Below are 16,646 nucleotides of genomic sequence, written 5' to 3'. Positions count from 1 at the left end.
CCGAATGTTGGATCTCTCCGGGCAGGAAGGACTGTTGAGTGTTCCGGGAGTCAGATGTTTTAAAAGGAGCAGGGAGGAAGGAGAAGAGGTGGGACAGTGGTACTACTAATCAGGGCTATTATCACGGCTACAGAAAAGGTGGAAGTCATGAAGGGACTGTACACTGAGTCATTCTGAATGGAAGTCAGAAACAGCAATGGGAAAATAACGTTACTAGTTGTTTTTGTAGTTAACACCCTAACCCCGCAATCGTAACAGAAGCATTGAGGAACGGATGGGGAGGTAGATTTTGATACGCTGCAATAATAATAGGGTTGTTTTGATGGGAGATCTTAACTTTCATAATATTGACCGTCATCTCCTCAGAGCAAGCAGTTTTGATACAGTGGAGTTTGCTAGGAGTATTCCGAAAGGTTTCCTGACACGATATGTAGGTAAACCAAATGCAGGAGGGGCTGTATCTGATCTGGTATTGGAAAATTAACGTCGTCTCGGTGGAAGAGCATTTTGGAGGTATTGATCGCAAATCTATCTCCCTTACCATGGTGCATGAGCGTAATAGAAGCAGACAATTTGCGAAAAGTTGTAGAAAATCTAGTTAAGAAGAGAAGAAATGCTTGTGAAAGTTTCAAGAAACTAGGTACTGCTTGAACTCTAGAAAATTATAAGGGTGCCAGGAAGCAGCCCAAAAATGAAATTAGAAGAGCTAGAAGGAGCCACGAGAAGGCCTTGGCGAGCAGGATTAAGGAAATCCCCAAGGCATTCTACAAGCATGTGAGGAGCAAGTCGATGAGCCCTGTGAGTGTAGGACCAAGCAGGTGTGAAAGTGGAAACATGCGCATGGAGCTGGAGGAACTAGCAGAGGCCCTTTAAGAATACTTTGCTTCAGTAGTTACCAGTGAAAACGACCTTGGCAATTGTGGGGAGGACTTACAGCGGACTGAAACGCTTGAGTGTATAAACGTTATGAAAGAGGATGCACTAGAGATGTTGAAGCTATTAAGTTTGATAAGTCGCCGTGACCGGATGAGTTGTACACCGGGCTGCTGTGGGAAGCGAGGGAAGGGATTGCTGAGACACTGGCGATGATTTATCGTCAGCAGGAACGGGACAGGAGCCATAGGATTGAATGCTTGTAAACGTTGTTCTTGTGTACAAGAAAGAGAGAAGAGATCATAAATTATAGACCAATGAGTCTTGCTTCAGTGGTGGGCAAGTTATTAAAGAGGATACAGAAAGGCAGGATTTATGAGCATTTGGAGAGACATAATCTGCTTTAGCATAGTCAGCATGCCCCTTTCAAGGGCAGGTGCCTAATGAAACTGTCTGAATTATTTTGATGATGTAACAAAGCACATTGATAAAGGTAGAGCAGTGGATACTCTAAGGATTATAACGATTTCAGTAAAGCACTTGGTATGGTACCCCATGCGAGGCTCATTCAGAAAGTAATGAGGCGTAGGATCAAGGAGACATTGCTTTGTGGATCCAGAATTTGCTTGCCAAAAAAGGGAAGGGACGGCTGTCCATGGTTCATATTCTGCATGGAGGACGGTGACCAGTAGGGTTCCACAGTGAACTGTTCAGGAACCTCTCCTCTTAGTAATTATTATAAATGACCTGGATGAGCAAGTCGAAGTGGGTAGCAAGTTTACTGATGATATAAAAGTTGGTGTTGTACTGGATAGTCTGGGGGTTTGTCAGAAGTTACAGCGGGGCATTGATAGGATGCAGAATTGGGATGGGAAGTGGAAGGTGGAGTTCAGCTCAAATGTGTGAAGCAGTTCATAATGGTAGGTCAGATTTTAAGAAAACGTTTTGTTAATAATAAGAGGCTTGGCAGCGTTGCGGATCAATGAGAGCTTGGGCTCCTTCCCCACCGGACAGGCAAAGCTGCTGCACATGTTGACAGTGTTGTAAAGAAGGCGCATAGAGTGATGGTCTTCATCAACCGTGGGACTGAGTGAATCCAAGAGCCTTGCTGTAATGTTACAGCAAGGGAAGACCATGGTTAGACCCCGCTTGGAGTACTACGTTCAGTTCTGATTACCTCACTGCAGGAAAGATGTGGGAGAGTGTAGAGGAAGTTAACAAGGAAGTTGCGGGAGTGGAGTGAATTCCTTATGGGAACAGGTTGAGTTAACTTGGACTTTTCTCCTTGAAGCGAGGGACGAGGAGAGGCGACCTGACGGAGGTTTAAAAGAAGGTGAGAGGAATTGATCGTGTGGATAGCCAGAGGCTTTTTCTCACCCTGAGCTGAAATGGCTACCATGAGTTGGCATAGTTTTAAGGTGCTTAGAAGATGGTAGACAGGAAATTGCAGAGGTATATTTTTCACAGAGAGAGTGGCGGGTGAGTAGAAAGCACTGCCAGCAAAGGTGGGAGATGCTGATTAAGTAAGTTCCTTTAAGAAAGATAAGTAGATGAAGCTCGGAAATTAGAGAGCCATGCGGTAGGGAAATTCTCGACAGTTTCCAGATAAGAATATTGATTTCGTGAAAATATTATAGTGCCTGGATTTTAAATGTGCAATGTAATTGCACTGACAGTGACATTCACTTTAAAATGGATTACAAGCATCGCTAAAGTATGCTACCTCAATAGAAATGTGCAACTTAATTCAAAACGATCATATGGAATACTTCCTTCATTTATTATGTTAGTTCCATAGCCTGTCACTAATATTTGATTATGGCAACTTTTATTGTGCCTGTATTGAACAATTCTACAACAGCGTACTTCACAGACAATAACGTATAGAAAGTGCAAGCAAGAGGGGGCACAGTTTGTTTTTCGGTCTTCATCGGGCTGATGTGAAGGATGGGAATTAACCGTTGACCATTCGAGCAGCAAGTGACTTGGAATTCCTGAACTGTTGTCGCTCATTTCATCGTTACTGTCAGTCGAAGAGAAAACACGGAAAGCCAGATGCAAGCGAATCTAGGACTTGGGCTCTGCACGAGAGAAAATGACTGGCGTCAAATTGATCACAGATACACAGTTTCACCAAGCAAACAACACACACAAACTGCTGGTGGAACGCAGGCAGCATCTATAGGGAGAAGCACTGTCGACGTTTCGGGCCAAGACCCTTCGTCAGGACTAACTAAAAGGAATGATAGTAAGAGATTCGAATGTAGGAGGGGAAGGAGGAAATGCGAAATGATAGAAGAAGACCCGAGCGGGTGGGGTGAAGCTGAGAGCCGGAAAGGTAATTTGCAAAAGGTATACAGAGCTGGAAAAGGGGAAGGATCATGGGACGGGAGGTACACCAGAGGGAGATGGAGAACAGGAAGAGTGATGGGCAGAATGAGAGAAAAAAAGCGGGTGGGGAAATCTAAATATATTAGGAATGGGGAACGAAGTGGAGGAGGGGCATTAACTGAAGTTAGAGAAGTCAATGTTCATGCCATCAGTTTGGAAGCTACCCAGCGGTATATAAGGAGTTGTTTCTCTAACCTGAGTGTGCGTCAGTAGAGGACAGTAGAGGAGGCCATGGATAGATATATCAGATATCAGATAGTCAAATCTCAATTTTTTTATTTCTATCCATGGCCTCCTGTACTGTCGATTCCCATTCTGATATGTCGATCCATGGCCTCCTCTACTGTCAAAATGCAGCCACACTCAGCTTGGAAGAACAACACCTTATATACCGGCTGGGTATCCTCCAACCTAATGGCGTGAACATTGCCTTCTCTAGCTTCCGTTAATGCCCCTCCTCCTCTTCTTACCCCATCCCTGACATATTTAGTTTTTCCCCGCCTAGCTGAATATCAGGACAACCACTGTCCGTCATGTTCAAACAGTTTAAGGAATAAATTATGGCACTCACAACATTATTGCTATCGTCAGGAACCAGATCAGGGAGCGATTATATATAAGACATTATTTCTGACGATTGCCGCTGTGCAGCAGATTACTTGTGATGATGACCTATTTTGTTATACTCCAAACATGCTCGTTTATTTCGTATTTAACGGACTATAATTCAAACAGATTTAAAAGGGGTAAATCAGTCCTTTATTAAATTGAATGCTGACTACAGGCTTTAACAACACGCTTCTTGTAACGGAAGACCCTCACAAAACCACGAGATTGTTCAATCACATAAATACGCACATGTTACGACAATTTTCTTTTCCGGTTTAGGATCACAGACAGATTGAACTAAAGTACAGCAAAATGGAAATAAGTGTACCGACCGTGAATCTTGGAAAACAAACCTTCAGGGTCTTGTGGAGCATGACATGTACTATATATATAGTCGTTGGTGTAATATTCGACTTCATTGACGGAATGAGTGGATCCAGTAACTAGAATTCAAAGAAATAGATATTCAAGATATTTATTTGGTATTTTTCTTGTTTTTGTAATGAACACATCATTCAATCATTACATCAATGACAGGATAATCTTTACCATGCATGGCATAATCCTTGAATACTATTCAATTGAAGATAAAAGGAAGATGTGTGTTCCACCTTGAATTGATAATAAAATAATCTAAATGTGTACATGGAATCGATTTTATTGCTAAATCGTGTGCGTATTGCTTTTGGAAACGCTATCATTGACGAATGAACATAACTACGGCAATCCTGCAGGAGGTGAAGGATAACAATATATAGAAAGAAAGATAGATAGACTGATAAAGTAATACGATGAAAGGGTAATTATCAAGGCTTTTCTTTAAGTGGGGACAGTTTATGTTCGGTTACAGTTCAGTCGATATATTAAGTAGAAGTAAAACAAGCTAATGTGACTGAAGTCGTCATCCAGTTAGCAGAACATGTTCCGAGGGAGAATGAGTTCACGTTTCTAGTTAATGCCTTCGAACTGGAATGTGAGTAGGTATGTCCCTGGAAAGTTTGGAAGAGTGAGCCATAGTTTGTGGTGGGTAAATTCTTCGAGAGGATAGTCTGTGAAATAATTTACCAGCTTAAATCACGCTTAGAATATCACGCTCACTTCTGCTCAGCTCATTTTTGAACGGCATGAATACTCCGTGCAGAAGAGATTTAACAGAATGATGCCCGAAGTAGGAGGCGCAAATTTTAATTATAGATTGCTCGATGTAGACTGCTCCTCCTCAGAGCTTTTTCCAAGATCGGAAATGGCTCATATGAGGGAGTTACCTTCAAGCTGATTCGAAGAAATAATGCAGTGTTGTCAGTGGTAATTTTGTTAGGGGTGAAAGCGGGGAACGCCCTTTCGAGGCTGATATTGGAGATAGATATATTAGGGCCATTTAGTAAACTTTTTACGTGGCCACATGTGGTCAATTGCTTTCTATGAAAGCAACTAAAGAATGTGTAGGATGGGAGAGCAAAATTGTTCTCGTGTAAGTTAACAGGTCGGCACAACATCGTGAGCGTAATGAACGGCACTGTGCCATGTTGCTCCATGTTCAGTGTTCTCTGTTCTACATTCTATTGTTGAACAGCGAAAAGTTTCGAACGAAGGCTCTTCGAAATTGCTGAAAAAAATCCTAGTTGTTTCAGGAAAGAGGAAAGGAAATGCCTCTAATACTCTGGGGACTATATCAGCAGATGCTGGCAGTGTATGCTTCAGATTTGTATTATTAATTGAGGTTCCGTTCAATGATCATGAGTGATATCATACCACTCCAGACTGCAGACTGAGATAGTTGAAACCGTGTTCTCAGCATCCCTCACAATTCATATCTATTGTGCTACGGAACAAAAGATATGCATTTTCGTCGTCTATTTACCACATGTATTTATGCCCTCGAAGGTTCTGACTTAATTTCCCACGTTCTATTAGGGGTCCTTACCTCTCGTCGGATCTTGCCTGTCACCAACCAGGCTACCCTCCTTTCCCATGCTCCAGCTCCTTATTTTAGCTTCTGTAACTCCTTTACAGAGCCAATAAAATGATTTGGTTCTAAACGTTGACGGTTCATTCTCTACCATAGATGCACCTAGATCTGCTGAGTTCCAGTAGAATACTGTGTGCTTTGCTCAAGATTTTCAGCATCCGCAGAATCTCTTTTGTTTATTGTATGATACCCCGTTATTATTTTTGTTACAATTTCATTTCTGAAGTACCTACAGAGCAGTGAGTTTTTGTTGTTTCTTGATTTTGATAACAATATTGGATGTATTTAGACGGTATCAATTTGTACATCGCGGATTCTGTGTCATAATACAGACCTGAATCTTGCATCTCAGAAAAATTCTTGAATGGTGGAATATTTTCAATTTCCTCATAAATTGCTTGGTAAAAGTCAACAGGTAATCCTTGGCCACTCATTAGTGTACCTAATGAAGAGGGAGTTGAGATGAACATCGGCATCAACGAACTTGTACACGAATATTATGATTAAACTAAAATAAATTAAAATGATCTAAGTCAAGATGAAGAGTCAGGGAACGTGATCTTTGAATCGGACAGATGTGTGCATCATGTCCCTGACCAATTAACCGAATAAATTTGACATCAGAAAGACAAAGGGAAAGGTACAGAAGAACGAGTATATTTCCGATCATTGTTTCATAATGAATACACATCACATTTGAATCGATGACGAGTTTAATATTATTATTAGATAGATGTAGATGCCATCAGTATGGCAGCGGATGAAGTCAGGATGGAAATTCACACGTCACTCCAGCACCTAACAGAGAAAGTTTGGCTGTGTCAAAGAAATTTAAAAGCATCGTGAATATTCAATGATAAAATGCTAAGAAGAAAAAGAATGGGGTAAATGCATTCTCTTACTTCGATTGGGAGAACCGAATCAGAATATTCGAGGATACACAGCAGATTCTTAAAACTTATACTTCCAGATTTTCAGCGCATGGAAGTATTACAGTGAAATAAACAGTGAAGCAGCCGCTTACCAAATCAGATTTAACCTTCAATTTCCATTACTGCATAATGAAAATTTATCATAAATCCATGAACTGTAAGGGACAGTGAAAGCCACTATTATAAATGTCTCACAGAAGTCAAATTAATTTTGAACTAAAGCGGTAAAAAACATATTTAATTTAGTCTTTTCTGCACAAAAATATTTTTTTGTGAATACACCAACAAACTGAAAGCGTCACAATAAAAAGTCGATGTAAAAATTGGCCCTCACCACTGATTGCTGATCGTCTCCACGTTATCGTGAACAGTATTAAAAACTCAATGATGAATATAATTCCAAGAGTTATGCAGACAGTAACCATGATAGATGGGGTCCAGTTTCCTAAAGCTTTAAACGAAACGCAAAAACATATATTTCAATAAACAGAAAACAAACACTATAGATCCAATGCCACGAAATTTTGAGCGATGTTTAATGAATTTAATCATATATTCAGTTATCACGATTTTTGAAAGTTATATCCCTATACATTTAATGAGAGAAAGAGCGGGGCGGAGACACAAGGACTATTTCACAATAAAGCCTGATATGTCAGAAGTATTTCCCAGAGCAATAAATGTTTCTCTAGCCACCTGGTATCAAATCATGATAAACACACCAAGCAACGTCGTGTTCAAATTCCATTTTCCTGCACATTGCTGGATTGGAACAGCAAGAAGGGAAGTGAGTTTAATTTTATGAAAACAGTTCCAGGAAGAAATTATTTCAACATACTTATCCATGTTTTTTTTTTTCTCTTATCCGCCTTTAATCAGCAAACAGAGATTTAGCTAATAATTATAAAGATAGTGTTACTCTTGGACCTCCATACCTCTCCTTTCTTCCACCACCCTCCACATTCCCCTCAGCTGTGGCGAGGAGGGAGGGCCACAAGGGTTAGGAGGGAACTGTGGAAGGGGAGTGAGGTAGGACATTGAGGGAGTGCTGAGGAGAGAATGCTGTGGGAGTGGAGTGAGCTAACTCGATTAAGTCAACCCATACGACATGCAATGGATCCAGAAAATGTTGGTCAGCTGCTGATTATTACTGCTAGCGGTCTGTATGTAACTAGGAGTAGTGCAATTGATTTCATTCCAAATATGCATTTATAGGCCAGGTCCACATAGCGATGTTGGTCTTTATGAAGTCAGAGCAATACAGAGGAAATGGGACCTCATAGCCTTGATACTTCTTCCTCAACGCGTGCATTAAGGGTTCAAAAATAAGTCTGAGCACTTGCACTCTTACATAACGTCACCAAATCTCGAATATTATTTAGGGTCCAAAATATTAATCAATTATACTGCCGTTGAGCACTCATTTCATGCTGTGCTGTCGCGGGATGACTAAATACTATTCAGGCCATGCATTCTTAGCGCTGATGTCATCAGGAAGAATATACCGGAGCCTTGGGTCCACACAACTGGGCTCAGGAATAGTCATTATCTATCAACAGCCATGATCCTGCTAGGGTGCGTAACTTCAATTATTCTAGTGGTGAACAGATTCCACAACCTATATTTTCTTTCAAGCGTTACACAACTCTTGTTCTCAGTATTAATTTTTACTGATCCATTTGCTGACATTGTTTCTGGTTTTCCATTTGCGTACTTCGTTGCCCTTTGGTGTTTGTTATTTTTCCGCACTTGTTTTTGAGAATTTCTTTAGAATTTCTTTTATGTTTCTTTGTATGTACACTGAATGCCGTAAGAAAATGAATCTCAAGGCAGTGAATGACGATATATGGATATCTGATAACAAATTTCCTTTTAACTTTAATTTTTACTATCTGCAAACATCAAAACTTTCTCAAGACGATCGAATGTGCTACAAGTTGAGTCACAAAAAACGTTTGAACGGGAGTGGAGTTCATGTTATTAAGAATTCTGCATATTCCTGCTTAAAATAATGGGCGAGACAATCAGGGTCCCATACAGTTTCCAAATCATCCATTGTGAACTTAGCAGTGAGGCAATACGAATGATCAATTCTTGATATCTGCAGCATAAAAGCGATACTTAAGCGTCAAAATCCATACCTGAATTGTCGCGTTCAGTAGGAGACACTCTGGAACCTGTGTACAGATTGAAAAGAAGTTTCAACAAACGCATCTCTGTTGGCGTTTATATTTGATATTTCTAACTACGAAAATCACAAATCAGTTGGAGAGAAATTGAAATGTCAGACAAAGCCCAAAGCATACCAGAACAAAGAACGATGACATCTTCTTTGTGATCACAGTCGTGTTGACCAAATGGTGAGGAACGACAGCTGGACAGAAACGATTCACTTCCGGTGCATTTTACTTCATCAAGCCAGACATCAGCGGCTCCCTGGGTCATGTTAACATCTTCGGGAGGCCAGAGAGCAAGGCCACATCCTAGTTGTCTGCAGACTACATTGGCATCGGCCAGATCCCAAGAGTCGTCACACACCGTGCCCCAACTTTTATTAACTTGTACCTCAAGCCTTCCGGAGCAGCTGTGACTGCCGCCAACAAGTTGCAATGGAACATCTAGGTATGAAAGAATAAAATGAAAATTTATTTAATCATTAGCCTGGGAATCTGATGTTTGTCAGAGGAAAAATAGAACTAATTATAGAACGCAAGGACAGGCACCTCGGCCCACCAGTTCTTAATCCAAAACTCTGAAAGTTATGCTACCTCTCTTCTGCCTCATATAATCGATATCGCTCAAATATTTACACTTGCCTACTCCAGTGGAAAGCCTATCAAAAACGATAATTGTAAACATTTCTATATCACTCCTCCAAGCCCGTTCCAAGCACAATCATGGTTAATTTACGAATAAAGCTTTTCCTCTAACACTTCATTTAAGCCATCGTCTGTCACCTTAAATGCCTCCGTTAATATTTGGTATTTTTATTACAATGATTCAGACTCTCTAATTGACCTGTCTCACCTAATGTTATGCATCTGTTAGGACTAATTTTAGGTCCGCAGAATGAGTCTGAAGTGTTTCCGTCCTTTCTTATCCAGGCAGACTCTGAGTACGTCTCTTTTATAGCCCCCACACGGTTCTTGAAATGCGACTAATGGCAATATAAATAATGTGAAACCATTGCCTTACATAACCAGAAACACTTTATGCAGTCAATTCATCGTTGAATGACCACGCAACATATCTTATTCCTACCATCAGTGTCCGATTAATGAAGGCAAGTCACAGACCTTCCTCTTCAACTCATACCTCATCACGAAATACTCAAACACATGACGAAGACACTATCAGCCACCGTTTTTCTGTCTTTAGTTCATACCAGCGAAGAAAATAGTCGAATACAGCTCATGCATATCTTTCAATCCAACCATAAATTGCGGGCTTTGAACATACGTCGTCCTATGTTCTGTCTAGTTAACCACTTGTGTTATTTTGGTAATGTAACACAGGATGGCTTGAAGTTTCCTTTTCTCATATTTCCAACCCAGTAGGTATCTTTATCTATTAATCGCAGCCTTTATTCAGCTCTCTATATTGCCCAGTAGCCCAACAGCATTTATGTATGCCTCTGTTTACATATATTTGCTTCATTTATTTTGATCAAACCAGCAATGTATCTCGCCTTTGAATATCCCCATTACTTCCATCGTTCACTTCCCTCCTTCCCAGGTAATACCGATTCCCAAGTCCGTCCAGCTGGTCATAAGACAATTCCTGCATATCATTTATAATCTTGCCAGATAACAAATTCTCCCAATTATTTCCAGTTAACTCCAGTTATCTTCCGTCTGGGCATGGAATTTTTCCCAAGACACTCCCATTTGGCAGTGCTCAACAGGGTCACGGGAAACCAGGATTTTAGTCAATGGGGGTACAATTTCTTTGAGAGGAAAAAGGAACGAAATTATTTTTTTCTAATAGCGACGTTTATACAAGGTTTTCTGATTTCAACAAAGGCGTTTCGAATTCGTTACCTTCTGAAGGGAAAGAGGAGAATGTGTTTTCTTGCAAGCAGGCTTTTTCAGTGAATCCTTCCGTCATGTTGGATTCTGTTGGCAAAATAAATATTTTGACGATTTTATACAAAAATATGTAAAAGGTAAATAGATATAAGACTCTCTTATTTACCCTCACATACAACTCCTCCGTCATGCGAATGGTCACACTGGTGTTTTCCCCACGGTTGTGACTCACACTGCCAAAGGGTCGATTCGTGTGCTGTACATTCAATCTCATCCAACCATATAGGTCCAAGTCCTTTTCCAAATTGATATGAGCCAGGATAAATATATTTTATTGGTCCACATTTCATTTGTTTGCAAATCACTTCTCCAGATTTGGCATCAAGATCCGTGGAGCACACTGTTCCCCACGTCCCGTTGTACCACACTTCAATTCTTCCTCTGCATCGACTTCCTCCGTCCTGGTCCTGTAGGCGCAGCTTTTTGTGCTCTGATAAGGATGCATTTGAAACAAGGGTATTCGCAAAAGTAGAATACAATGGTATTCGAGTTTGTAGTTCTTCTGCAAAAGAAATTATCCGTGTGTGTGTGTGAGTGTGTGTGTGTGTGTGTGTGTGTGTGTGTGTGTGTGTATACGTGCTGTGTAGAGCTAGGACAATCAAATAAAATGTGCATATTCAGTAGGAAGTGATGGATTAGCAAAATTAAGCGAAGCCAGGAAGCACGGAGTGATATATTGTGCTGAAATACTTAAAAGAGAGAAGGGGTTAGTGACGGAATATTGAGGAATAGCGGACTGATACTGGAATCTCATCGGATTCACCAACAATTGAGAAAGGTAAATATTTCAAATCCTTTCGGGAAGAAGTTGAAGAGCGAGGAGAAACTGTCCATCCTCTGTCCTTAACGAAAAGTGTGAATTGAGTCTTTGGAAATAAGTGGACCGAGACAAACCGTCACTTGCTCTTCGGGGCAAAAGCGGGACGTGGTTAAATGTGTTGACTGTACCTCAGTACCTTATTCTTAAGACCGCACCAACTAAACCCAGACTAATAGCAGACTGTGATGAAATAAAGGCGAAATTACAATATTATTTTCATTTATTCTATCCTCCGATTCAATAACAGTATTTGAAACAGATTTTAGGATTGATTTAAAAAAAACATTTTATATGTATTCCAGGCATTATCTTTAGAGATTCTAATGTGATCACCTGCACTATTTTGAAAAGAAAATAGTGTTTTGAGTTCAGAAAAGCTGACCTCACATGAGCTTCTGGCTTTTTGAAACTTTACTTCATTATGCCACAACTACACAGATCCTGTTATCTTACGTTTATTCTTCTCTGCTACATTAAATCTCAATAGAAAATTTGTCTTCTCTGGACACATTACAACCTTCCAGTCTCAGTATCAAATTTCTACCGTTGGCTCCTCTAGTTGATTTTGTTTCGTGAGGTACTTTTACTTCAGATTTTCTTTACCAATTGCTTTAATAAGTGAGAAGCAGAGGTAAAGAAACATGGGGGGAAAGAAGCAGTGGAAATTGAAAAAAAAACAACAACGGCATGTTTTTGAATTCAATTAGTTGTTTTTTTTTGGATTTTATTACTTGGAATTTGCATCTGCCAGTTTGATAAATTGTATTATTCAGTCTCTCCTGGTTTGGATTGCTATGTTACTTCTCGTCACCAGCTGGCTCTGCTTACTTGTATGTTCACAGCCACTTACTACTGCATGGCTAAGTAATTGAATTTCCTCAGGAGATCGGAAATTTAAGAATCGCTTGCATATTTTAGTCAGGCGCACTTTTCTATGGGTCGAAGGAATTTGAATCAACATCTGGATTCAACATTTGAATCTATCCTTTGTAAGAACGACTCACGGTGCTTTTTTTTTACACAGCTCCTTGAGTAGTGTAAAGAGTTGGTGAATAATCAGTCGACCATCAAACTGCATCTATGCATAGACTGGTGATTCTTTACTTGCCTAGTTTGTGTAAAGAAAACGGGTAAACACTGGAGCGAGGGCAGAAGAGTTATTAGGCAGAATCAATACTGAACTCAGGGTGATTAACGTTCTGACATTAGTCATGGGAAATATGACCATTCCAGATACGTAGGGAATAAGTTGATTGTTTCTGCGTAGGTGTGCTCTCACGCATTATCAACATTTTGACAGTTCATCCTGGCCCAATGGCGTCCTTTCCTGCTTTATTTATTTATTACATCTCCGTAGTCGCTGCGTGCTGCAAAAACAATAAAAATAAATTTTAACAAATTGAAATTTTCTTTACCAGAGCATGTTAATGTCAGAGCTTCTTTTTGACTGCAGTCATGTTCGCCCCATGGTGCTGATGGACATTCCCAGAGAAATGTTTCGTTACCCGAGCATCTCACTTCATCTAACAAAACTGGGAGAGAGCGTCTTCCGCAGTAATCGTGAGTTTTATCCTCCAAAGAATGTCCACAACCCAGTTGTCTGCAGACCACGTTAGCGTCAACCAGATCCCAGGAGTCATCACAAACCAGGCCCCAAGATCCACGGTAATAAACCTCTAGCTGACCAGCACATGAATCTTCACTTCCGGAGAGACGTAACTGCAAGTGGCCTATCGAACGGAAACATGGAAAATAAATCAGTATATTAGAAATTATAAACATCACCAGTTTGTCGTTTCGAAAGATGATTCTGGAATTATTATTATTACTCTTAAAAAGTATTGTGCCGTGATGTAACAATAATTCTGGAATTTAAAAACGTTTAAAATCTAAACATAAAATGTAAGTATGGAAGAATAGAACATATCGAGAAGCGAGAATTGCTTCTGTCATTAAGGACGGAACTCAGCGGCTGGCATTTGGACGTTTTATCACATCTGCTGCCTTTCCATTTCCCTGCCTTTTGCAAAAACGAGGAAACTATAAGCCAGTAAGCCTGATCTCAGTGTTTGGAAATATATTGAAGTCTATTATCAATGAGAATGCAGAAGATAAACAAATGTCTGACAAATCTGGTGAAATTATTGTGAAGAAATAATAAGCAGGATAGTCAGAGGAGAAGGGGTTGATTTTGTGGTACTTGGATCTTCAAACGGCCAACGTCAACTTGCCACACATGTGACTGCTTAATGAGTTAAAGCCCATTGTATTAAAGGAAATATTCTAGGATGGATAGAGCTGTCGCTAATTGGCAGTAGGCAACGATCGGGAATGAAGGGACTCTTTTCTCGGTGGCCGCCGGCGACTCGTGGTGATTTTAGTGATTTTGGACCAATTCATTTTACGTTCTGTGTCAATGATTCGGATGATTCTGTTGGTGACTTCGTTGAGAGGTTTTCAGACAATACGAAGGTAGCTGGAGGGTCAGTTAGATTTGAGGAGGTGATAGGCCGCAGAATTACAATTTTTTCTTAAGAGAGTGGACAAAAATTATAGCTACAGTACATTTTCGGGTAGTGTATGGTCATGCCCTTTCGTAGAAAAAAAAGGAAAGGTTTGACTGTTTCCTAACTGGAGAGAAAATACAAAAAAAAACGAAGCGCCAAGTTGCTTAGTAGCCCTTGTGCAGGATTCTCCAAACGTTAGTGAGCTTGTGGATATTAAGGCAAGTGCAATGGATGCAATTTTGAGATTATTTGAAGCTCTGGTTAGACCTCACTAGCAATATTCTGTGCCGTTTTGCGCCACTTATCTCAGAATGGATCTGTGGAAAATGGAGTGGGCCAAAGGAGGTTCACTAGAATGTCTTTTCATAAGAAGAGCGTTTGATGGCTCTGGGTTGTGTTCACCAGAATTCAGAAGAATGAGGGGTGACCTCATTGAACCCTATCGGATGACGAAAGACTTTGACAGAGTGGATATGCAGAGCATGTTTCCAATGTTGTTCGTGTCTGAGACCAAAGGACACTGCCTGAGAATATAGGACAATACAGTTGTGTCATTGTTGATTTTGTTTTCGATCCTAACTGTGGTCCCCGATGAGGAAGTCAATAAGCCATTTGCAGAGGGAGGAACAGAGACCCAGGTTATTGATCTTGTTTATTAGTTCTGGGTTTTTAGTACAAAATAAATCTATTATCAAGGTACGTATATGTCACCAAAAACGATGCCGAAATTCGCAAAATTAGTAAATTGATTTCCACTTCCTTTTGTAGTATTTCCCTTCAGTGGTATTGTTTCTATACCTAGCTGTGATATAGCTTGTTAATATACTTTCTACTACAAACCTTTCGATGTTTTCTTTTTGTTTTTTTTTTAATACCATGCCGAGTCTTCGAAATCTTCCAAGAAACTCGGGACTCTGTGTGCTATCGCTGTAATTGCAGTTATGTGTTGCGTCACGGACAGGGCCTCCGAAATAATAACAGGGGTTAATTGAAATTTCTGACCATCTCCGCATCTGATGCTCCGTTGAGGCCTGACTCATGGACTGCTGGTTTCCTCCTCCTGAACTGAATACCTCCAATATGTCATGCTGAATTTAAGGAGGAGGTTGGTGCTGTGACACCACTACTCCTGCTTTTTTAATATCCATTCAAAATGCTGTTGTGTCATCAACTTTGATCCGGTGTACGTCAGTAGGGTCGTCAGCAAATTTGAGAATGGCAGAGGTGTAGTTTAAAGCGAATGAAACACGAAGCTGTTCTCACAAACTTTTGGATCACCAGTGCTGATGGAGATTTTAGACTAGACGTAGTTGTCATTCGGAACATATTGTCTGGGTCTGCAGTGGAGGATACAATTGTACAAGTAGTTATTGGGATACCGACTTCGATTTTTTGATCAGTTGTAAGGGGATGGTGGCATTTTATGCTGAGCTGCGGTGAAGAAGCAACCCTGTAATGTGTGTATCTTTTCTATCCAGATGTTCCTGGATAGTATGAAGAGCCAATAAGATGGCAATTTTAGTGAACCTATTGCTCTAATAGGCAAATATGGGATGTCATGGTCCTTTCTGTCAAACAGTACCTTGCTATTTACCTCCGGAATTGGGCCTCAGGCCCCTCGTTTAACTCCCCATCATTCCCAGATTCCACTAACTACACACTCCTGCTTTCCATCAGAAAATGCTGGATAAAGACAACAAAGAGCTGCCAGTTTCTTGGTGGAGTCCGGTGTGAGTAACCTCGTTTCATTGTTCTAAGGACTGTCAGTCCTAAGTCTAACATCGGTCCTGGATTCTCTCCAAACCCAGTTCTCCGGGTAAAGACTCTCTTGGATAACGATACCGACTCTCCTCGATACGTCAATAACGCCTCCCAAATCTACCACCGCGCCCGTGTTCTGCACTTGGTTTCGTCCACCGACAGGCTTGTGTAACACGGACATGTCTCCTCTGAGGCAGAGGTTGATATGTTCCATCAACAAATTCTCAAAACACTTCCTCATTGTTGCTGCCATTTTAACTGACCGATAGTTCTTCAGGCAGATCACCAGACTCTCATAAGAAATCGGTATGTGAAGTTTACTTGTGGCTCTATCAGACTGCCGAAGCAAGGTGCTGACGATCTCCCTGAGCACGCCAGGCAGTTGATCAGCTCAGATCTGAACTACATGGCCGGATATCCCTTCTGTGCCGGATGCTTTTGGTGACTTTGCCCTCATGAACGCTAATTGCATGTCAGCCTCACAGACTTAAATCACAGAATTATCGGTGGCTTCGGGAATTCTTAATGTCTCGTCACGTTTTGACACTCAAAGCGGGCATAAAAGGATTGAGCCCATCTGGAAGCGAAGCTTTTTGCCCACTACATCGCTTGATTTTACTTTTTTCAATCCCTGCCAAAATTGTCAAGTTTCCTTCGTGGGTTTCAGCAAGGCATTTAGAAAGGTACAATAAGCAA

The 16,646-nt window shown here is 40.7% G+C and overlaps 1 protein-coding gene across 1 annotated transcript in view; it reads right to left on the bottom strand.

Annotated features, from left to right (window-relative positions):
* Positions 1-2,739: 2,739 nt before the first annotated feature.
* The window catches only part of LOC132390501 (deleted in malignant brain tumors 1 protein-like), a 37,463-nt gene continuing 23,556 nt past the window's right edge, over positions 2,740-16,646 (bottom strand). Inside the window, exons 5-13 of the mRNA XM_059963115.1 lie at positions 13,098-13,412; positions 10,969-11,292; positions 10,815-10,889; positions 9,081-9,392; positions 8,916-8,951; positions 7,109-7,225; positions 6,177-6,284; positions 4,227-4,316; positions 2,740-2,954 (exon numbers count right to left, since the gene is read on the bottom strand). Coding sequence (XP_059819098.1) covers positions 2,941-2,954; positions 4,227-4,316; positions 6,177-6,284; positions 7,109-7,225; positions 8,916-8,951; positions 9,081-9,392; positions 10,815-10,889; positions 10,969-11,292; positions 13,098-13,412 — 1,391 coding nt within the window. The 3' untranslated portion in view covers positions 2,740-2,940. The remainder of the gene's footprint in view (positions 2,955-4,226; positions 4,317-6,176; positions 6,285-7,108; positions 7,226-8,915; positions 8,952-9,080; positions 9,393-10,814; positions 10,890-10,968; positions 11,293-13,097; positions 13,413-16,646) is intronic.

The sequence above is a fragment of the Hypanus sabinus genome, unplaced genomic scaffold (assembly GCF_030144855.1).
Source record: "Hypanus sabinus isolate sHypSab1 unplaced genomic scaffold, sHypSab1.hap1 scaffold_93, whole genome shotgun sequence".
NCBI classification, from domain to species: Eukaryota; Metazoa; Chordata; class Chondrichthyes; order Myliobatiformes; family Dasyatidae; genus Hypanus; species Hypanus sabinus.
The sequence above is the reverse complement of the archived record's forward strand: the minus strand, read 5'-3'. Positions and strand labels throughout refer to the sequence as shown.